We start from the raw sequence: 22936 nt of genomic DNA, 5'->3' as shown, positions 1-22936 counted from the left end.
GTCCTCCCTCTCCTGTCAAAACACCACTGGCTTTGACATAAGCAGAATAAGTATGCTGGTTGTTTTCAAACCCTTTCAACTGAACAACTATAACATCATGTTGTAACAGGAAATGATCATGTGCTGTGACCGTCCCCCCGCTCTGCCTATGCAGATTTCTATAGAGTTTACCTAACCAATACAAGATAATATTGCTGGAAGTGGATTTTTTTTCCTCTTCGTTTTAGGAAGACAAAGTTCAAGAAAAACAAATATGGAAAACAAACATTCTGATACCTTAGTGCCTATTTTGTAACACATTTAACCCCTTGGTGGTACAAGATGCTATTGTTCCACGGCTAGTGATGTTTGTATGTTAGTAAACAGCATTCTAGCACTCCCAGGGATTCCCACACCCCTGATTATCCATTATTTTTAATTTGATACCTAGTTTAAAATCACCTACATAATACTGTTCCCCGAAAAATGAACTAATATTATTTTACACTGAGTTAACTTTATTCAAAAGTCTCAAAGTGTTTTACAGGTACTTCATTAAGGGAGACCTCACCATTTCTGGGAGGCAAGAACTATTTAAACAAGCAAATTGTTCCTTTTTAGACAAGGGAAACTGAGGTGCAGATAACTGAGAAGATTTTCAAAGACAAAAAGGTGAGAATTGTGCTAAACTGCCATTGATAAGAAATGCAAATGGAACATCTGACTACCCTCTTTCCAAGCGACTTGGATAAGGTTACACAGTAAATCAGTGACAGGGTTGTGAACATAATCCAGAATTAATAACTAAGATCATACTTATTCCTGAGAAATGATGTTTCCAAGCATGCCTATGTGACAATCTATAAGTCTTTAAGAACACATTTTATGTTCAAATTTACTGAAACATTTTTTTAAGGTAGATGACAATTCTATCATCTCATCCTCCATTTCAGAGCATAGTAATGACAACACATTAAGTGATAATCCCTCTTACTGTCCGTAGCTTTCATATACAAATAATTACAGACCATATTTCCATTTGAGTCTACTCTGCATTATATTTCTTGTTCATTTCTTACTTACTGGGTTTCCTCTCCTAAAGCCTGTTCCTGTGTAGACATTCAGCCACCTAGAAAATATTTTGCTTTAATTTTTTTTGTAATGGCCAAAGGCTGCAAATTAATTTAGTCCAGATTATTGCTACCTAGTCTATCCTGAGATTTTCTTTTTTATTGTCTTAAGTGATCATCTTTTAGCTCATTTTTATCTGTAGGAAGATGTGGGAAAATTGTTCTGTTGCAGCAACATTATCTACACAGATTCTCAAAAGTGGCTTTCACAAGCACTTTTTAAAGTTAGAGAGAATTTTTAGCTTATACCCTTTTCAATTTCTTAATAGAAAAGAAGATCCAGAAGTCATTCATACTTAGGTTAAGATATCTACAGAAGTATTCCAGAATGTGCAGTAGTCATCATTTGAAATAAATTCAGGAAAGTAAAAAATATAATGAAGCTGCTAAGATAACTTCACCAATTACCTGAGGCAAAAAAATCGGTCAGTTTCTAAAGCTGAACTTTAGGAAAATGTATTGAAGTAAATGGATCTTTACTGTGTATACATGAACAGTTTTGTAAAACTTTGCAATGTCCAAAAAAAAAAAAAAAAAAGGAATGGCTCAATAGCTTGCCATTTTGTAGGGTTCACAAAGCAACGTTAGTGTTTAAACCCAAGCCCATTTAGGGATAGGAGGCAAGTCCAGAAAAAGAATGGATGCCGAGCTGCAGATACCTATAGTGCATTGGTGGCTGGGAACCAGAGCCAGAACAGCAGGATGGACAGAGCACCTCCTATAAGTGTCCAGATGCCTTCAATCCTCCATTTTGAAGGCGCTCCATATCACAGGCCTCACTTTTAGGAAAATATTCTGTAGTCATATCACCTGGTTTCTAAAACAATCCTCACTTTTTGTTTTACCGAATTAACCTTCTTTATTCACGGTCCTAATAGTGCCCTCAAATATCCACAAGACACACTACGTTCATTGGCCAAAACAGTCTGCCAGATATAACTCCAGCAGTGCTGGTCCACCATCCATTACCTGTCTCATCTGTATATATAATCCAGTGAAGACCAGAGGATATCAGGTTGTAACTGAAACACTGACAAGCAAATTAAAGTCATTATATAGATTATATTTAAAAATTTAATGAATTTAATACTGGTATACTAGCGCAGTCATTTTAACTTCCAATCAGCTTGTGGTGGCAATGCACTTTTCCCACCTGCTAATCTCAAGTGGTAAGTAAACACCCAGAGCTTTAGTTTCCTAACCTGATGCAGTAAATCTCTAAGAATTATGCCCTGCCTACATCCGTACATGTTTGCAGTTACATGCGCACACAGCAGCAGAGACAGTCTTTTATCATACAGCAAATGCAACAGATTTGAACAGTGTCAAAATCTGCACTAGGAAACCAAATGGCTTCCAGTCAGTGCAGGATTGTCTGAAATTGCATCAGCGTATCTGTCCTGAGAGAAATGGGAATGAAAGTCCCAGCTTCTGCGGACCAATATTCTTAGGGAACAGATGGATGCACAGGTATGTGTGTATATGTGAGACATGCCTCTCACAAGCACACAGAATGTTTGAAGGTAAAATAAATGTATGCTGTACATACGAATCAGAGAAGGGCATTCATGTAGTTAAGCTGTCTTTAAGTAAAATAAGTTGGAGAGAAGAAGAAATTTGGGGGTGAGAGAGAAAATAATGGTATTGCAAAGGAAAAAACGTATGTGAAAAAAAGAAACAAAGAAAGGCAGAGAAGAAAACACTATTGAGAGGAAGGGACAAAGATAAAACAGAGAAAGTGAACCTGGTACCTAGCAACAGGTTTATGAAATGATGTATCCAGGTTTGCTGCTGGGAGTGGAGGCATTCTGAACAGAACAGAATAAAAACAGTACTATGAGCAATACAGCAGGGGAATATTTAGTGAAGTAGACAGGAAAGAGAATAACACATACAACGTGGAGACCAAAAGAAACCTGAGCATTAGGAATTAAAATTAAAAACAAAACAAGCAAGCAACCAAACTCAGACTTACATTATTCTTCTGGCAAATAATTTCCTGTAAAAAAAAAATTGAAATATTAAAATCAGAACTTGAACAGCCTTTAAGGGTGTGAACAAATGTATATTTGTAGTAGCTTCAAAAAGGTAGGGGGAGCATGCAGCAGCTGTTACATTGTAAACATTAGGTGTGCATGAGTCTGTAGTAATTAAAGCGTTGGAAGAATTTTACTACTTTAAGCCTGTTTCATCCAGGCTTGTGTGAGTGTAACAACTGCACAGTGCAATAGCTGCTGCGTACTCCCACACATAAGCTCCCCCTCTACTTTCTGAAGCTGCTAGAAATGTACACTTATCCATACCTTTAGAAGAGTGATATGATTAATACTATTGGCCACTAAACATTTACAATTATAACATTTTACAGCATTCTGAAATATTTATCCTGGACTAAAGTTCTCCACAACAACCAGACTAAAAGGAACAGATGAGCTAGGATTTTGGAAAGGGCGTGGTCAGGATCGGGCCCTTGGCCTTCAGGGCTGGCAGGATGTGGCAGGCACTGCTGGCTGTGCGCCCAGTTTGGGAAGAAGGGACGAGCAGTCAGTCTCCAACAGAACTGGGCTCTCAGCTGGGCAGACAGCCAGTGGCGTCTGCCGAGTCAGCTGAGAGCCTGATCTTGCCAGATGTTCAGCCCCTCTTTGCCAGCTGGGTGGGCAGCCAAAGTGCAACTGGTCAGCCTGGCTGTGATTGGACTCTCAGCTGACTCAGTGGGTGCTGCTGGCTGCCTGCCTGCCTGGCTGTGTAAGAAGGACCATGCAGCCTAGCTCTGGCAAGATTGGACCATCACCTACTGCAGACAACAGGAGTAGAAAAGGGATTGAAGGAGTACAAGCACACCACCCCAGATTACAGACCTATCTGGACAAAATAGTCAAAATGCATCCCATGAAGCAGCCTGCTTGCAAGTCACTTTTGGTTATTGTGAACCCATATGACCTTTGTCACAGGCTTCCGATCAGATAAGACAGGTAATCATAGAATCATAGAAGTAGGGTCGGAAGGGACCTTGTAGATCTTCAAGTCTGACCCCCTGCCTGGGCAGGAGAAAAAACTGGGCTCAAATGATCCCAGCTAGGTAGGCATCAAGCCTCCTCTTAAAGACCCCCAGGGTAGGAGCCAGTACCACTTCCCTTGGAAGCTGGTTCCAGATCCTAGCCGCCCTAACTGTGAAGTAGTTCTTACGGATGTCTAATCTAAACCTCCTCTCTAACAATTTATGGCCGTTATTCCTTGTTATGCCAGGGGGTGTTAGGGGAAACAAGGTCTCTCCCAAACCCTTCTGGTCCCCCCTAATGAGTTTATACTCGGTCACCAGGTCACCCCTCAGCCTTCTCTTGCGAAGGCTGAACAGGTTCAGGTCCTGCAGTCTCTCATTGTAGGGTCTGCCCTGCTGTCCTCGGATCATGTGGGTGGCCCTCCTCTGGATCCTCTCAATGTTGTCCACATCCCTCCTGAAGTAGGGCACACAGAACTGGACACAGTACTCCAGCTGTGGCCTGACCAGTGTTGCATAGAGGGGGAGGATCACCTCCTTGGCCCTGCTACAGATGCACCTGTGGATGCATGACAAGGTCCGGTTAGCCCTGCCAACCGTGACCTCGCATTGTCAGCCCATATTCATCTTGGAGTCAGTAATGACTCCAAGATGCCTTTCTGCCTCCATGCTCTCAAGAAGGGAGTTTCCCATCCTATAAGTGTGCTGCTGGCTACTACTGCCCAAGTGCAGCACCCTGAAGCGCATCCTGTTTTTGCTAGCCCACCCCTGTAACCTATCCAAGTCTTGCTGCAGTCTTTCCCTTCCTACTAGTGTGCTCACCTCACCCCAAATTTTGGTATCATCAGCAAATTTAAACAGGGTGCTTTTCACCCCATCATCCAAATCGCTGATAAAGAGGTTGAACAGTGCAGGCCCAAGGACCGAGCCCTGGGGGACTCCGCTGCCCACTTCTCCCCAGGTCAAACATGACCTGTCCACCACCACCCTCTGAGTGCGACCCTTCAGCCAATCTGCAATCCATCTGACTGTGTAGGCATCAATGCCACAGTCACGCAATTTCTTAATGAGGATGGGGTGGGAGACAGTGTCAAAGGCCTCGCTGAAGTCCAGAAAGACTATATCCACAGCAACACCTGCATCCAAGGCTTTTGTGACCTGATCATAAAAGGCAATCAGGTTGGTCTGACATGACCTGCCCCTAATGAAACCATGCTGGTTGCCCTTAAGCATCATCTCTGAGGCCGGCCCATCACAGATGTGCTCCATGATGATCTTCTCAAAGTTTCCCTAGGATTGAGGTAAGACTGACGGGCCTATAGTTGCCTGGGTCCTCCCTCCTCCCTCTAATGGAAGAGGGAATGGAACATAGAAATAACAGAAAAATTCCCAAAAGACCACAGTAAACCAAACCATGTTCCCATGCATCACCCTTCTACTAAAAAACTCCTGGGTACAAATGCAGATAGGGGAGAAGTCACATTTCACTGTCAGGTCAATCAGTCAGTCACCCAGGTCCATCTTAGAGCCACACGACACACCTTTATGTCTGTGTTTCAATTTAGGCAACAAAGTAAGGAGAAAGCATAAGTCTTCCTGAAGACACACGCTGCTTTTGTTTTGATTAAAAGAAAGAACAGAAACAGGCGCATTTCAGTCCACTTTAAAAAACAAACAAACCAGAACAATCAAGAGCCCAAGTACACCTAGAGGAAATGACTCCTCTACTAATCAAGTACTGTTATAAAGGACAGTAAGTTATTAGTTACCAGAAGGTATGAGGTCCTACTCAAGTGAAAAGACTCTCATTGCAATCCACGTACTTTGTATTAGCCCTGAGAAAGGACCCAACCAACACAAAACCCATCTCAAAGTAGCTGAGGAACCTATCTGTTATTCTTTTCCTTCCAACTTCTAACTCTAGAGTATTAAGCGTGAACATAGGGCCCAACACAAATCCAACTGTAGACAAAGGGAGTCTCTCTCATGACTTCAGTGGACTTTGAATTGAACCTGTTGATGGGGAATTCTGAACATCTGATTCAAACCTTCAAGATTTATATATATTGAGTTTCTATTGACTTATGAGTCCTGGACATGAAATACTTGCAGGGTTCAGGCCCCTCAAATATAAACAGTGGCATTCTCAAGAACAGTCTCAGAATAGACATGATCAGAGGTCATAGAGCTTCAGCATGTATAAGCTGCTGTGTTTTAACTGTCCACATGCTCACTCTTGCTTGGCAGTATGTAGGAGAGCCTACAGAAATGGAGCCCTAATCGAAAAGTAGAAAAAATGTCCATGCTCTGTGGATGGGAAGCACTCAGTTTCCAGGGACATCTAACTAGTCAGTGCTACCAAAATTCTTCTCCTTTAAGTTTTCTCATTCAGTGAAGTGGAGCTCGGTATAACTGAATTCAACTCATCAATAGATCTTTTGTCATCAGATTTTTATTATGGGAGCCTATATCAGTGCACTCTGTGTTGCAAATATAAATCGGATGGCTAACAGTCTAACTGGCTGTGAGATGATGGGAAGAGGCTGAGTCATCTGAGACTTCTCTCAGAAAGGAATCCCAATTTACATGTAACAGGACAAAACTAGGGGAAAAAAAAAGTGTTCTTGCCAGAGGTAGCTGCCTGGGAACACAGCAGGAACGATGACAGCTCAAGTCTTCCCATTTCCTCCTCAAGCTGGCTCACATACTTTTCCTTAGTAACTATTACAACTGTACAGGAATAACTGTGCCCCCCCCCACAATACTTTCAAACAGGATTTTTTTTTAAATACCTGCTCCTGAAGTTAAATTGTTTTAACTGGAGTTAAAACATCAAGACTAATCAAGAGACTCTCGGAGAGCCATTCTTACTCTCTAACCATAATATGGTCTTCCTTTTTAGGTTCTATGCAACACAGCATGACTGAAACGGTCTACCAGAAACATGCACCTCACGAAGAAATATGTACTGGATGCACACCTACAGGTAACCCTCTCAGTGGTCCTCAGAATGATACCATTGAAGTCAAACCCAGTCACCAGTGTGGATTTTGTCCCTTTCCATGTCCTAATCAGAAAATAGGAACCTGTTAGAGCCCTTGACTCAAGGTCTGGCTCATCAGGTCATGCTTTCAGCTCAGCAATTCCATGGTTCAGTCCCCATGTATTGACCAAGTACTGCAATAATACTACTACTAATCAACCATTTAGTTTTAAAACAGATTTTTCTAAAGCTTAAGAGGCTGTACCTCTTGCAAAGTTGCCTACAGAAAACAACATTTTAAAGGTAGGTAGGTATAAAAGTATTAACATTTCCTAAAATCTATTCTGATTTTTAGGTTATACAAGAAACCACTCATCCGTGACTTGAAAGAGCAACAAACTGTGAGCAATAATGTCCAGTAATGTAAAGCTCCAGACTTCCTATCATCATATCCAGCCAGGATTCACTACGTTGACACACCAAACAATGGTTTTCCACTGTAAGTTGACATGTTCTTCAATGGCTGCATGAATGGCTCAGAACTTTCCTTTTTTATTTATTTTAAACTGGCTTCATTAAAAGAAGCCTCTTTTAATAATATAACTGAACTCAGAGGTAAGTCTACATCGGGGTGGGCAAAGTATGGTCCGCAGGCCGGATCCAGACCACCAGGCCATTCTATCTAGCCTGCGGGGCCCCTAAAAATTTAGAAAATTAATATTCATCTACCCCGGCTGCCTGTAAAAACGACAGGAGCCCGGGCAGCAGGAGCAAGGGAGAGCCATGGCAGGCTCCTAAAACAGTAAGGCCCACCTGGCCCACCCCCCCAGCCAGAAGCCCCTGCCTAGCAGAGGCTTCTGGCCTGGGACCATGGGGCTGTTTGTGCATTGGAGTGGGAAATTCATGTTAAAAGAGGGAGGAGGCATGGGAGGACCATGGGAGATTGCCCCAGTCCTCAGGGCCTGACCAGCTCCGCTAAGTCTCACAGTTGAGCCATGCAGCTGGGACCCACATGGTGCAGAGCGGCCCACAGACAGGCAGGAAAGTGGAAGTGGGAGGAGTGAAAGCGAGCAGGCATGCAGGAGTGTGGAGCACACATCGGTGTCCCGGGGCCGGTGCCAGCGGGGCCCAAAGCGGGGTGGCAGGAGCACGGGGCATGGGCTGGCAGGGGTCTGTGGAGCTGGGCTGGACTGTGCCAGCAGAGAGAGAGGGGAGCTCTCTGCCCGAAATAATTACATGCCCCTGGTCTACACTTAAAAATTCATCTGGCTCAACAGTGTGGAAAATGCCCCGTATTTTGTATTCTCCTAAACCTACTTACCAACATTCCTATGACACCCCTTCCCCATCCTCTCCGATTTAAATCCTAGACCTCAGAAAGCCTGAAAATATTCAGGACATTGTATTTAAAGATTAGACCTCTGCATCAGGCTTATACATGATACATTATATACAGCAATGAAGCAGTGCCTTATGATCTTATGCAACAGACCTTTAAGAACTCCACCTGTGTGTTTTTCCAAAAGTTGCTGTATCCTGTTAGAGTGGGCACATTCAATAAAATTTTATTTTTTCTTTCCTTGTTGCTATTTTTGTTAGTATAAAAGACAAAAGTACATATGGTTCCTCTTTGCAAAATATGAAATGGGAATTGGAAAAGCTGAAAGTTTCATAGACCTTCAGGTCACAAGAACTGTTATGATTACCCAGTTCACATAAAGCAGGCCAAAGAATCAATCTCCTTCATCAAACCCATAACGTCTGGCTGAGCTCTTTGACAAGATATAGTTCCGATTTAAAAATCCAGAATGATGGAGTGTCTACCACGTGGCCAGGTAAGTTGCTCCAGTGATTTACTGCCCTACCTGATAAAATATCTGGTAACTGAAAGCTGAAGCTAAATACATTCAGACTAGAAATAGGTGGGGGGGTGGGTTGGTGTTTTGTTTTGTTTTTTTTAATGTCCTCCCCATGTAGGTACTGACCGACTGCGACCGTGTCACTTTGTAATTTTCTCTTGAATAAACTAAGCAAATAGAGTGTTTTCAGACCATCACTGCAGGCACATTTTTCAGAACGCAAATGATTCTTCTGGCTTTTCTCTTAAGCCTTGGTCAGTCTGCATCAGTCACCAGCAGTTTGAGTCTATTTTCAGGTATATATATCTAGATATATATCTAGATATATAAATACATATCTTTTAACTTGAGGTCTACCTTCAGTGATTGCAGGGAGTCTACATTTGTATCACAGTAGAGAATGATGTTGTTGGCCATACTGAAGCTTTCTCTGACCCCCAGGTGGTAGAACAAAGAAGGCTGGCGGAAAGCATCAGTCATCTCCACCACTGCAATATCTGCAGAAAGAAATAAAAGAACTGGTATTAGCCATATGCTTTTCAGAGCTGGACCACCTAAGCTGTTACTCTTCAACAGTTTTTGTCTGGCAGCTTGCATTATAAGGAGGAAATAAAGAATAGGAGGGATTTCCCCTTTTTAGTTACTGCTTCTGAATACTGAATATATAATCAGCAGGAAGTGGTTTCTATATTTCATGAGCATTCCCCCCAACACCCCTCCCATGAGATCTCTATTTCCTTAACCTAAAAAGAATTAGCATGTCACTAAACAAGACATAATGCAAAAGTTCATTTTGAGCCTTGCTCCAACACAGTGTTTACTTGTCTAATTTATACATAATGATTTATGCTCTTGGAAAAAACTACTAGTTGATATTTGACATCTGCAAGCTGGGCAACTTCTATATTAAACTTCATAGATGGGTTGAATGATGCAGAACAAAACTGGCAGACTGCATTTGAGGTACAGCAGAAAAAACAAGCTACCTTTGAGTTAATGAAAAAGAAAGGAAAATGCAAAAGAAACAAATTAGTATTCATTTATTTCTAGCAAAACCCTGATGTCATATACACAAGACTGACAAAAAGGTATGTTAAGCCAGCTGTTCTCAACCTTTACAGACTTATGACACCCCCTGTTAGATTCAAGACACTCTCTCCATAACTCTTGTGAACTGGTGCAGGGGGCTGGACCCAATGATCTCCCGAGGTCCCTTCCAGCCTCACAATCTATGAATCTATGAACTGAGCAGCCCCTCATTTCAAGAACCAAGTTATTTCTTACAGTGCTTACCTCCTTCTAGTGGGGCTGGGTAGTGGAAGCAACCAAGCAGAAAGAGTCTGAGCCAGCCCTTATGTGCTTATCTCCTCTGACTTGGAGCCTGATCCTGCCCTTACCTGCTTATCTTCTCACACCTCCTCTAGCACCCTCACAGGATCTTGGAGCACCCCAAAGTGTCCCAACGCGATGGTTAAGAATCACCACATTAAACATTAAGAATCACAGAAATAGCACAGCAGGTGGTGCTTACTCCAGTTCTGAACACTTCACAAAGGGTGGTACTACACTTCTAACTCTGGAGGGCTTTAGTGCCTTTCTCTAAACTTTATATAACACCCAAAGGTGGCATTTACTTAATATCTAGCAAAAAGAACAAAGTAAAATGTGCAATTATTATATATATACCATATTTAAAAAAAATCACATGTAAATTAACTGACGGGACCTATAATTACCCTACGAAGAAGCTGGGAGGACTTAAGCCTCTGGAGCCCCTCCTCTGACGGCACCGTGCCAGGGTTTTACCCGCTGTCTAGCCTTTCCATTATTTTTGTATTGTTTTTTCCCCCCAAGAGTTTCACAAATAATAAGTATGCTATGGGGTAAGAACAGATGCTTCCTGTACAATTTAAGTACGAGATAAATTACGTGTGGCACGACAGACCCAGGCAAACTGCATTCAGGGTCTGACAGTGCTTCTTTTGACAAAGCTGACAAGCCCACCTTATAATTATCTGAAAAAAAAAAAAGCCACAAAACAAACGTTTTGTAGGTACACATCTTTAAATACTGTAAGTTTCTTTAACAAGGCAAATTACTTTGGCAATAATTGTTTGCTAACTGATTAAATCTTAGACCATCACTTGGTAATTGTGACATTAAGTGATATATTTACCCACTGGAGATCACTTGTTTTCGACATTAAGCAGTTTGTGATGACATGCACAGTAACAATTGGGGGAGGGGGGGACTTTGTTACATATGGAAGTCAGGCCCTGATAATAAAAGTTGTGATAACAAACAATGTGTGATATAAAAAAGAATGATATTATCTGGGTCTGACTGTCCTAAACACCCAAACACAACTTATGTTCTGTTTTAAAACATGCCTGCCTATACCTAAAGTTCTGTGCATATTAAATTGTACTTGCAATAGTAGTTAAGCATGTGCACAAGTGCTTATTGATCAGGAACAATAGTCTCGGCACAATTTATCCAGAGACCCAAGTCAAGCAAACAAAACCTAAAGTAACAGAAGGCTTAGAGAGGATGCACTCCAGCCTCCTTTCCTCAAATTTATGGAAAAGAAAAAAAAAAAAAAAAAAAAAAAAAATAATAATCAAATCATGAAACAGCCATTCCAGCTAACATATGAAGTTTTGTATCATATCAGGGAGCTGTCTTCTGCTCCAATACCCTTGTGGAATCAAAAAAGCAACAAAAAAACCCCCTGACTCATCTTTGCCTCTGATGCACACACCATCTGGCATTTACACCCACCTCACGTTCTCTCCTTACTCCCCACACCAAGATTCTGAAAAAATCAGTATATTTTGGCTAAGGAAAAAAAAAGATCAAATGGGCTGTGTAAACTATTGGTAGGAACCTATCAAATTTGCAATTACATGATTTTTGCAAAAAAACTCAAATTTGGGCAGGCTGTGAGAAAAATGACGGACTTGCTGCTAAAAAAAAGACTGAAAATAAAATGTTGCCTTCCGAGGAGAAGCCAGCAGTCTTCATGGACCGCCCCACACATGCAGCCAAAAGGCTGCTGGCTGGCAAGATGGCTGCCTATCATGCAGCTCCACCCCTGTCCACCAATCAGCGGCAAGGGGCAGGGCCACATGGAGAGCCCTTGTAACTAACTGGTGAGGAGGGTGGGGCATGACAGACAGCCGGCCCTGGGATCTGCCCCCAAAATCAGCAAGCCATATCCTCATGTAATTGATAACTACTGGGTATCAATTACAATTTAATACTCCTGGGTATTAAAAAGAATTAAAACAATCATTAAAAATTGACATACCTTGCAAGTTTCATAATTACCTGAGGGACACTTTCTTTTAGAAATGCCCAAAATGTTTTCCCTGAGTGAACAGAACTAAAAGCAAATCTCTATTTACATTTTCTTTCTATTATGGCAAGGAACACAAAACTCAAATCACATGCACCATGATTTTGCACCATAGCATTAAACAAAAAAGAGAGAAAGAGAAACAAGAGCCAGCTAAGTATTACAATAATGTTACATTTTATTTTGCTGTAGTTATGTTTTTCTTCAAAAAAGAAAAAAAAAAAGAATTACATTACAGGAAGTTCTATTTTTAATTACATTTAGTCATGTGGATCCTCTCTCGAGCAATTCTTAAACTGTTGTATAGTTTTGTCATGCCGTGAAAGGAGGAATTTGAGTAACTTTGCATTATTTAACTCTCAAATCTTGAGAGATGATGTTGAAACTTTTGAGGCAATAAGCAAAATTTAACTTAAGAAGAAAGTACACAGAACACACTGGTCACCAGTGTATGTGCCAGAACCCCATTTACCACATCTCTGTAACTGTAGTCTATCACTCCCATCAAAAGAAGATACTGATCTGTAGTTTTGCAGTAGATGACATGTTTCCCATTCACTGCAAAAAATTATTTTACAAGTTACAAAATAGTATTTCAATCAAGTTTACAATGGTACTTAGCTTCTCTATAAAGCAAAATAGCTTTTCAGTACATTATCCAGATAGTACAGTTCTGTTTTCAGAACCAGAGAAATAATAATATATGGAATTAAATACACATGGAGCAGGAAAAAAAGACAACAAGCCTTCTCAGTATGCCAACCCAGAGTGGAGTACAGAGGCTGTGCCAGCACACTGTTCAGAAGACTCCTGTATACCCCACATACTGCGAAGGGACAAAACCTACTCTGGCTCTAAACAGCCTAGTGAACAGGATAGGTTTCAAGGCAGGCTGAGATAAGGTAGGGGTGTGAGGAGCACGCACTGGTAGCAGAGGACCTGAGCTGCATCTCACAGACAGCTTTCTGGTTGTGGGGCTGAAAGGCAAATTTTACCCCTCACACAAAGCCAGATCACTTGAGTTTGTCCAAAAGGTTGAATTCCACCGTCTCTCACACAAAAGTTGAGCTGGACACGGATAATTGATAAAGAACCATTTGAAGAAAAGGTAGGAATGATACTTCCTTCCTCTGTAAAGCACTTTAAGATCTACCTGTAAAAGCCGTGCATCAGAGGTCTATAATCACCGTTTCCTGCTGTAGTCATGTAAAACAGGCACCAGTCAAGAGGTGGGAGTAGGGAAGGACTAAATCAGCAGGCACTCCAGTGTACCTACCTGTGTATACCCATCATACACCTTTAGTGTAGAGTACGGTTCTGCTACATGTTACATATATTACACAATAAACTGGCTAATAGCACAATAAATTTAGACCAACCTCATGTGCAAAGTAAGACCAGACACAAGTGGGAAGTAATTATCACATAATTAACTAGTTAATTGTGCAATATTTAGACCAGCCTTGTGTGCAAAGTAATTATCACATCATAAAAATGACTACTGAGTTATAAAAAAAAGCCAACTGGCTACAAAAATAGTGCTTGAAAATGTGTAACAACTCCATAGCTGGTTTCTATCCGACTTTAATTTGAATGTGTAGCAGGGCCCATAGATACACCAGAGTTAGCTTTGGCTATCCAGCTGGATATTATGCAACATCTTGGGCAGAGCAGTTGAACTGCCACCAGTACCTGGGCTAACTGCACAGTGGCACCAACAGACAAGATGTTATTAGTTAAACAATGCTTATACTAACAATAGTCCCAACTAAATCATCATGCGTTAGGGAAGGCAAATTTTTGCTATTTATTCAGTCAACTCAGGGAACCTGTTCTACATTCAAAAGGGTTTGTCAAAGCCAATAGAGCTCTACCCAAAAAACCTTCTAGCGGAGAATGCAGCTTATGGAAGCACCAGAGGTCTTTTACCAATATAACTCATCATACTTGGGTAAAATTCTATCTGAGAAATGCATACTAAAACTGGGATCTTAAAGCTTGTAGCAGAGTTTTAAAGTTTAACAAGGTTTAATGCTTCTTATGCATGGTAAAAATGCCAAGCCCTTTGCCCTGAGCTACAGTTGGTGGCTCTAATCATTGAGAAAATGATTAATGAGATGCAAAGTGACCAAAGTTCATCCCCTACTTGTTTAACATACAACAGCACAGCAAAGACTGTCCAGGCCACCAACTAAATGCTGCATTGTTGTACTATATTTTTTAATATGGACACACATTCTTTTTGAATGTGCTACTTTACTACAGGAGTGCAATTAAAAATTATGGAGTGGCAGTTCACTAATGCAACTGCAATTCAAAATAGATCTACAAGGAATACACTTCTGTTTCCAGATACTTTCTGAATTGCTCTCATCCTAACCATGTGACTATTGCTTTGCATTCACTATGCCACAATGACTTAGCTAGGACAGGCATAGTGAGCAGCTGCAACTTCCAGAATAACATGACAATCCTTACCTTTAATGTAAGTTTTTCCCTCCTTTTTCACCTTCTCTTTATTCAGGGTTTACTAAATAAAGCTCACAAATAAAAGACAGTAGAAAGACGCGCAGGTGACTATACTTACTTCGGAGCTCAACTTGGGAAACTTTTAAATGTGTTGCCTCACTGCTGGTCCACAGGATTGGGCCTTGCATTTACTTTTATAATGTCAGCAGTTTTAACTAGCAAGGAAATGTGCTATTGCAAAATCTTCCAGGAGCAGAAGAAACGAAAACAACCTACATCCATTTCAACATCTTCATAGCTGCACCCAATATTACATTTATCATTCTGGCTAAGTACAGACAGTTAAAAAACCTGAGGCAGAATTGATTCAATCCTTGCAGGTTAGTCTAAGCTGCGCAGATTGAAATGATAAGCAAAGGAACAGACATTCACTTTTGAAGGAATATGCCTCCAGTGGCCCAGGCCAGAAGCCAGGAGATGCTAGAACATGCCCCCCTGCTTGGCTACAGCAGACAGCCTGGGCCAAATATACCCTGCGCACCTTGTGGGCAGGGGTTGTGGGGAAAGGTGCAAAGCATCCTGGGATGCTGGGGAACTAAGTTAACTTGAATCTGGAGGGAATCTGGGACAGAAGTTCAATAAACTGATTTACCCTAAATCAGTTAAGTCTGATACTACATCCATCCAGGTTTATTTTAAACTGGCTTTGGCCATTTTGAAAATGGTATATGTGCACTGAACTTGTGTTGTGTTATAGATTTGAACTGATTTCTGGTCACTTATATTGCCGGTTTGTGTGTAATTTCTGTCCCTAGCTTCTATGGTTAATAGCAAATTATTTACATTATCTAGAAAAATTGATTACAGAAAGGTTTGTTGATGGTTTATTCCTTTCAGTGTTGCCAGAGTATGAGTAAATTAAAATGTAGGGGACAGTGAAACCAACAGTTAAGAAGCAGGTTACCCAACTTAACTAGAAAAATCATTTGGGGGTGGGATATCTGGGTAAGGTGAGAGACTGATACTATACGAGAGAAAAAGCAGTTGTGAGGAAACTGCAGCATAAAAATTAACACTACTGGGCAGTGACAGTGATTAATTAGCCATATTACAAATCTGGACAACTGACTAGTTTTGCAAAACTGTTTTCCAATGTGCAGCATCAATCTTACCAAAATACACTTTGAGTGTGGTGGAAGAAACAGAATGTACTAAAAACATCATGAAACTAGCTGTTACAATTTGAGAGATCTGATTAGGAAAAACCTACGAATTCTGGTGGCTATTATGAGATTGCTACATCACTAAATGTACCACCATACATGGAGTCACCCATACAATGGCAACACCGCATTATGTATCTACCCCTCAGGTAATGGAGGGTCATTTAACCTAAACAGTTCCCAGACCACTGGAAGCATCTTTGGAAAAATGGGATGGCCAATGCCTGCAAACACAAGTCCCAATATGTCTGCATGAAGAAACGTGAGTTTGGAGCAGCATAGTTTTCCAGAAGAATCAAGCAAACAGGTGAAAACAATGGATCTCAAACTGCCACAGAGCTTGGAGGCTTGCAGAGAGATTGAGTGCACAGGAAACTGGGCAAAGGGTAGAACAGATGGGTGTGCTTTCAAAGCAGAGGGCTCCAAATAACCGCAGACATGGTCAAAGAAAGAGGAAGTTAGTGCATAGGTCTGACAAATTTCATAATTTAGAGAAAAAAGGTCACATGTGAGAATGGGAAATGGGAGGAATTCTGGATTTCTTGGGGTGTTTTTCCATGCTTCTCTGGTGGCTTCCAGAAACAAGCCCAAGCCACCTGCTCCTAGTCTTTGACACTATCCTCATTTGAGCATTTATGGGTTTGCAGTGTGAAGAATGGGAACAGATGGGTGAGATGCAAGTCATAGCAGCAGCCACAAGAGTGACGCCAAGCCCATGTAGGCCATCCCGTTTGGGAACAAATGGCTTCCATGAGTGGTGAAATGCAAACATTCCACAAACTATTGTAAAGACCAGGGATGGAGAAGAGCTATTAAAATTCAAGGACAGTGTTGGCCCAAGAACAAACAGGTATGAACTGCAAGGGACTGTAACTATAAATTAAAAGATCCTAGCCACTAGAGTAGCAAGATCCTGGAACCACCTTCTAATAGGAGCAGTAGAGACAGGAAACGTATTTTTAAGATTTTAGCATGAGTTGGGTTACATGACATGGTTGCCTGTGATAGCAGGGCACTGGCCTTTGTAATGAGAAGGTCCCCTTTCTGTCCTAGGTTTCTTTGGGTATTGACAAATGATCAAACTGTAATACAATGCAAGAGGGTTGGGACCTTCCACAGCTGCTATGTGATAATGTCCTTGGCCCACAGTAAGTGAGACCTAATCCAGGGAAGCCTGTTCCTGAACAAAACAGGGCTAAAGTTTCACAGTTCAGCTTTCACTTACTGTGGGAATAAAAACAAAAAGAAAAGAAAAAAAACCCAGAGGCAGACAGCAGCTACACATCAGCTGCTCTGTGGTAAGTCTCCTACTTCCTGTTGAAATTGCTGCAATCAATCATGTGTCCATAACCTGTTAGGCTCTACTGTCCTGGGCACTATGCAGATATTTGGCCCCTGAGCTGAAGGTCTAACAGTCTGTTTAGGAAAATTCAATAAATGTGTGACTAGAGATGGGAGGGGAGCAGAAGAAAGCAGAGGAAGTTAAAAGGTGAACCAGAGTAAAAATAAAAATATGATCATATTAATTAACTGATGTACAGGACCTTGGGTTTAAAAATTCATGTAAAAACTTGACAATAATTTTATCAGTCCCTGCATGGAGTCCAGTTTAAACAACCACACCTGAAGCAGAAATAAACAGTGATTAAACACTCCATGTACTCTGCATGGCTGTCACCATGCTATCCCTACATAAGGTCATCTGTGAACAATGATTAACAAACTTGCACACCAGCCTTCTCCACCTGGTACCAGGACACTTAGAAACACTGATGGCAATCAGTTTCTGGCATTTTCTCCAAAAACATGGACCAAAGCACATTGATAAAAAAAACGCGATGTCACACTACAGATAATTTCAGATGAGATACAGAAAGTGAAAGAGAGAGAGAATATAAACCAAAAGGAGCTGCATGATAGCAAAGGTCAGAGCTTCTGGGTGGAATTCTGCCCCATTGATGCCAATGGGGAACTTGATACCCAGAGCTATGACCAGCAAAGTGAAATAAATGTACTCACTGACAAAAAGCAACAGCAACTAGAAGCTAAACAACATAGCACAGAAGGAAGTATGCTAGATTTTAAATGGAAAGAGAAGAGAACAAGCATATAGGAAGTAAGCACACCAAAAAATGACAGTACCTTGAAGACTACGTAGAAGCTAATACAGGTGGACTATTCCAAGAAAGGCCAAAGTCAAATAGATACTTATGAGAAGGGTACTGAAGCAAGTTAAAAAAAAAAAAAATCAATATTAAAAAAAAAAAAAAGACCTGAGCCTGAGACTCTGCAGAGCTTACAAGGTAATATTTGTCCCAGGACGTTATGGTAGTGACACTTTAATTCTAAAAGAAAAAGGTCTAAGCAATACATGCATGAGAAGCAAAAGCCAAAAAGACAAGTAAACTGAAAGGCACCTTCTTTATAAGTAGGGATCCAGGTTTTCCATTTCCCCCTGAAAAAATGGAGAAAAACATGACTTTTCCTCTTTGCCGGAGGAAAATGCTGATTTCTTATTTTAACGGAGAAACCCGCATTTTGCAGTTGTGCAGCAAGCTCTCTGTAGGCTGGCAGAGTTCCAGCTTGCAAGAGGCTGGGAGGAAGCAGAAGGGCGGTCAGGCATTGGGTGCCATGTGCATACACATGCACATGGCTGCCAGCCAGCCTGGAGAACAGTTCCCGCAGGTAAGTGGGGTGCATTGAGGCCCACAAAAGGAGAAAGTTGGACAGGACTGGGGCTGCTGCCAGGACCACAATGCGCTGCCACAGGGCCCCAGCGGGGAGCTGAATGGGGCTGCAGGCAACTTGTCCAAGGGGCAGAGGGTGGGCTGGCTCCCCACTGCTGTGCACACTCCCAGTAGGGACAGAGGAAACCCGTGCCCCCCAGATCTGTGTGGGGTAGAGGTGGGGTTCAAGTTCCTGCCCTGCTGCCCTCCCCCTCAGCCTCCACAGCCCTGTGGGTGCAACCTGGTGCTGCACAGCACAGTGGGGCTGCGTGGGGCAGCTCATTGCTGCTGTAAGCTCCACGCTGCCCTGGTGACATATTCCCCGTGTGTGTGGCAGCAGCAGGGGTGGCGGTGCGGGGTTGTGTCCCTTGCTGCAGCCACGTACTCAGAGATGCATTGCCAGGGCAGTGAGGAGCTTGCAGCAACAATCAGCTTCCCAGTGAGTACCCGCTGTGCCCTGCAGCATTGGGTCACACCTGATGGGCTGTGGAGGCCCCAGGAAAGGTCAGCAGGGTTGGAGCCCAAGCAGGCAGCCTATGCCTGCCCCAGCCCCATGCACAGATCTGGGGGCATGGGTCCCCCCACCCCCGCAGAAGTGCACAGTGGTGGGGAGCTGCCGACCCACACGAGCCTGGAATAGGCAGCTGCGGTGGGAGCCAGGCTCCGCTCCGCTGTGGTGGGGGGTGGACTAAGGGGACTTCATTTTTAATAATGGAGTTTTAATCAGAGAATTTGTGATTTTTTAATCAGGAAAAAACAGGATCCCTGTTGATGAGCAGCTAAAACGTGTTAAGGCTCTCTTTCACAAATGCAAAAAATTAAAGGAAAGTTCTTAGAAAATTCTAGAGCTCAGCTGCATAACACAGCTTTCATCCATTCTCCATATGCAGCTAATGACTGTTTTAATTTTTTGCTGTTTGGTCAACTTACATATGTACAAAAAGTTGAGACCAATTAGATCCACTGTAGCACATACAGCTACACCCTAAATTAAGAGTGGAGGTTTATTTTACTCACTCATTAAACAAAGAGAGAAAGACTAGGGAGGTCAGTAAGAAGTTAATGTAATTAAATACCAGCTACCTGCTCTTCATGGTTCTTAATCACTTACAGGTGTGATTTGGTTCAGGGTGGCTTTTTGGAGGTGGGCTGAAGAGGCAAGTCAGGTGTTGTTCACAACCTAGCAGGTGTTAATTATCTTCTAAAAAGTGGCTGTCAACAATATGGGACCTGACTCTTGAAGAATGAGCCCTTATTATCTTGGTCATAACAGGGACAAACCTAAATGGAGCATCTTGCCAGACTTACATTATGAAGAGGCAGTCAGGGGAAGTTTGAAAGGGCTCAGGACTACACACAAAAGGAAAGAAAAATCCTCATATTCCTTCATTAACCCTAATGAGCTAAAAGTAGTGAATGGGAAAATAAACACTTGGCGATACAGACACTGAGCCTATGCTTTGCTGTTCTGTAATATCTGTCTGGTGTAAGAGCGAGCATGATCCATTTAGTTAATTAGTTAGCACTAAGGCAGCACAGTTTTTGCAAAGGGCTTCCGTGTACATCCTGACAGGAAGTGAAGCTGCTACAGTTACTGTCTGAATTTTCTGTCTGTTTGTCACTCTTGCCTAGGTCCCCAAAACTAGAACACAAGTTTGTTAGTTTGTTCCATAATGGGAAGATTCAAGTTTTACAAAAACAAAACACAAAACCCCAAACAAGTCAATATTTTGGGCTAGAGACAGAAGTTACACATAAACCAGTTTAAGTGATCAGAAACTTTTAAACCTGTAACCAAACATAAGTTCATGCCACCCTGACTCGCATCTCACCATGCTCCTTGCCTCTCTGCTTCCACGAGGAGCAGGGGAAAATCTGGGCTGGGGCTGCTTTGACCCTGCCAGGTAGACCTTGGCTAGGGTCCCTTGCGGGTGAGTGAGGAGGAATTTAAATCCGTCTCCCCTGCCTCCACCTCAGCCTGCCAGTCTGGCTGGCATCTGACCACATTCCCCACCCCTCCACTCAAGCAGGGAGTAAAGGAAAAGCCAGGCAGGGCCTGTCCCTTCCCCTCAATCAGGGAATGGGGGACAGTAGCCTGGCAGAGGCTGTTCCCCCCAGGGGCAGACTGGGGCTGGGGTCCCATGAGGGCCAAAGATGGAGTTTAAAGCCTCCCTTCCCTTTGGCAGTGGCTGGGAAGCATGCTGTAGCACCCCCCAACTTCTGGTCTGAGCCACTGCAAGCATGTGGCTGCATTTCTGGAAAGAGAAGTGAATATCTGTTCACTTCCTTCTCAGTTCAATCTATGTAGTGTAGACTAACCTGCAAAGATTCAATCTATTCAGCCTCTGTTTTTTTGACTGTCATTATGAACTCAGTAAGATTCTGAGGCAGGAGAGAAGGAGGCCTTCAGAGCAGAGATAAGGAACACAGCCTTGAAACTCTGACTCTCAAAACAACTTGGAGCTCAAACTCATTGATCTAGGGGAGTAATGGAGAAGAAAGAAAAGGAGGTAGATTAGAGAAGACATTTCTGATCAAATAATGCTGAGGTTTCTTTAAAAAAAATTCTCTTCAATTCCTTGATGTCCACAGAGACAAGTTCCCAAGCCCGTGCTACCAAAAATTATTTTAAATGTGATGAATTCATGTACCAGTGTTGACAAACACACCAAAAGGGGGTTTTTGGTGTGTTTTTTTCCAGTGAGCTCAGTGGCAACTGGAAAGCTGGGAGGAAAACAGGTTTTCCAGTAAACCACATTTAGCACTGTCCTGAATGCACTGTGCATATAATTACTTTAGTATACTAAAACATTTCACAAATAAGTAATTTTAAAAGTTTCTACCCTAAGAAGAACAGTTCTGCTATAAATAATATGGCATGTCAGGACATACTTCCAAGCCTGGAATTAGAGTGGCTTGACCAAGGGAGGAGTGCAAATCCAATATTTCTGACTTTTCTTCAAGATCAGTCTAACACTGACCTTCACCTAAAAATCCCTGTGCAGCAAATCAGGGCATTGCTAATGTTCCCTATTTCTTCCCAGAAGCAGCCACTCACTGATCAATGGGTCTGAGCTCTAACTTTCCAAAGGGTTAGAATGCTAAAACTAGAATTTGCTGGCAGAAGACAACTGAATCTTCTGGGAGTACACAGATCTGTACATTGAATACAAGGCCAGAACTGAAAAGGAGAGAGTATGCTCTCTACATCAGTGTGCTGCACAGTAGATGGAATTATTTAAATTTTATTAACAAGTTTATATGAAGAACACTCACATGTTTAACAATGTTTGTCCATAAGTAGAGTACATTAAATGTATGTTTTGCTCAAAGCCAAGAAAGAAACAACATTTGGTCTATTGTATACCCTGTCCAAGAAAAGTGTACTGCAAAAAAAAATTCACTATTTATAAGACATAAAATTAAATTAGTTATAAGGATACAGGTAGAAAGAGGGGAAAAGACAGGCATAATAAGACGTTCAAACAGCAGTTCACTATTGAACAGGAAAAAAAAAAAACCATATCAAGAGGAGTCCTGCAGGGGTTTATCCCAGCATTGGTACTATTCAAAATTTCCATTAACTGTTTAGATGGTGAAATACACTTATAAAATCTACAGATTACAGCAAGTTTAGTGGGGTTGCAAGCACATAGGCCAACAGGATTAGAATTCAAAATCACTGCATTAATTTGAGAAATTGTCAAAATGAGCAAGATGAAATTCAATAAAAGGACCAATACAAAATATACTACATCTAAAAAGCAGGGAGGCGGAGTGGAAAATAAGAAAAGAAAAGAAAATTAAAGAAAAGAAAAGAAAAAGTAGAGAATATCCAGATAGGCAACAATACTGTGGGAAAGGATCTGACAGCAGAGGTTAACAATATGGTACTGTTGCAAAATAAAGCAAATATTCTAAAAAGTGGCAATCAGTTTCAAGCGAAAGGCAACAAAGGGAAGTATTAGGCTTTGATTCCGTAGAGGCATGTGTGTGCCATTTTAACCTGAAAAAGAAGAACAGATTTTCCACAGTATTATCATCAGGGAAACTAAACTTTGAATCTGTTGCCGGGACCCCTCGGCACGCGAGGTATACTGCCTACCTGGAGTGAGGATTCAGGACGTGAAAGGGATGCTCCAGACCGTAATCCAGCCCACCGATTATTACCCTATGGTCCTAGTCCATGTGGGTACTAACGATGCGGCCAG

General features: G+C 42.0%; 1 protein-coding gene across 3 annotated transcripts in view; it reads right to left on the bottom strand.

The window, feature by feature from the left end:
* The window catches only part of MAP3K5 (mitogen-activated protein kinase kinase kinase 5), a 148126-nt gene that overhangs the window by 98151 nt on the left and 27039 nt on the right, over nucleotides 1-22936 (bottom strand). For 2 of the 3 annotated variants that reach the window (XR_002103746.1, XM_019550189.1), the window contains exons 2-3: nucleotides 9307-9446; nucleotides 3085-3108 (exon numbers count right to left, since the gene is read on the bottom strand). Coding sequence is in view for 2 of the 3 variants with exons in the window: in XM_019550189.1 (XP_019405734.1) it covers nucleotides 3085-3108; nucleotides 9307-9446 (164 nt within the window). In the remaining variant the exon portion in view is untranslated. The remainder of the gene's footprint in view (nucleotides 1-3084; nucleotides 3109-9306; nucleotides 9447-22936) is intronic. The other variant, XM_019550190.1, reaches the window with a different exon arrangement.

This window comes from Crocodylus porosus, unplaced genomic scaffold (assembly GCF_001723895.1).
Source record: "Crocodylus porosus isolate Cpor-Errol unplaced genomic scaffold, CroPor_comp1, whole genome shotgun sequence".
Classification (NCBI taxonomy): Eukaryota; Metazoa; Chordata; order Crocodylia; family Crocodylidae; genus Crocodylus; species Crocodylus porosus.
This window is presented reverse-complemented; position numbering and strand designations above follow the sequence as displayed.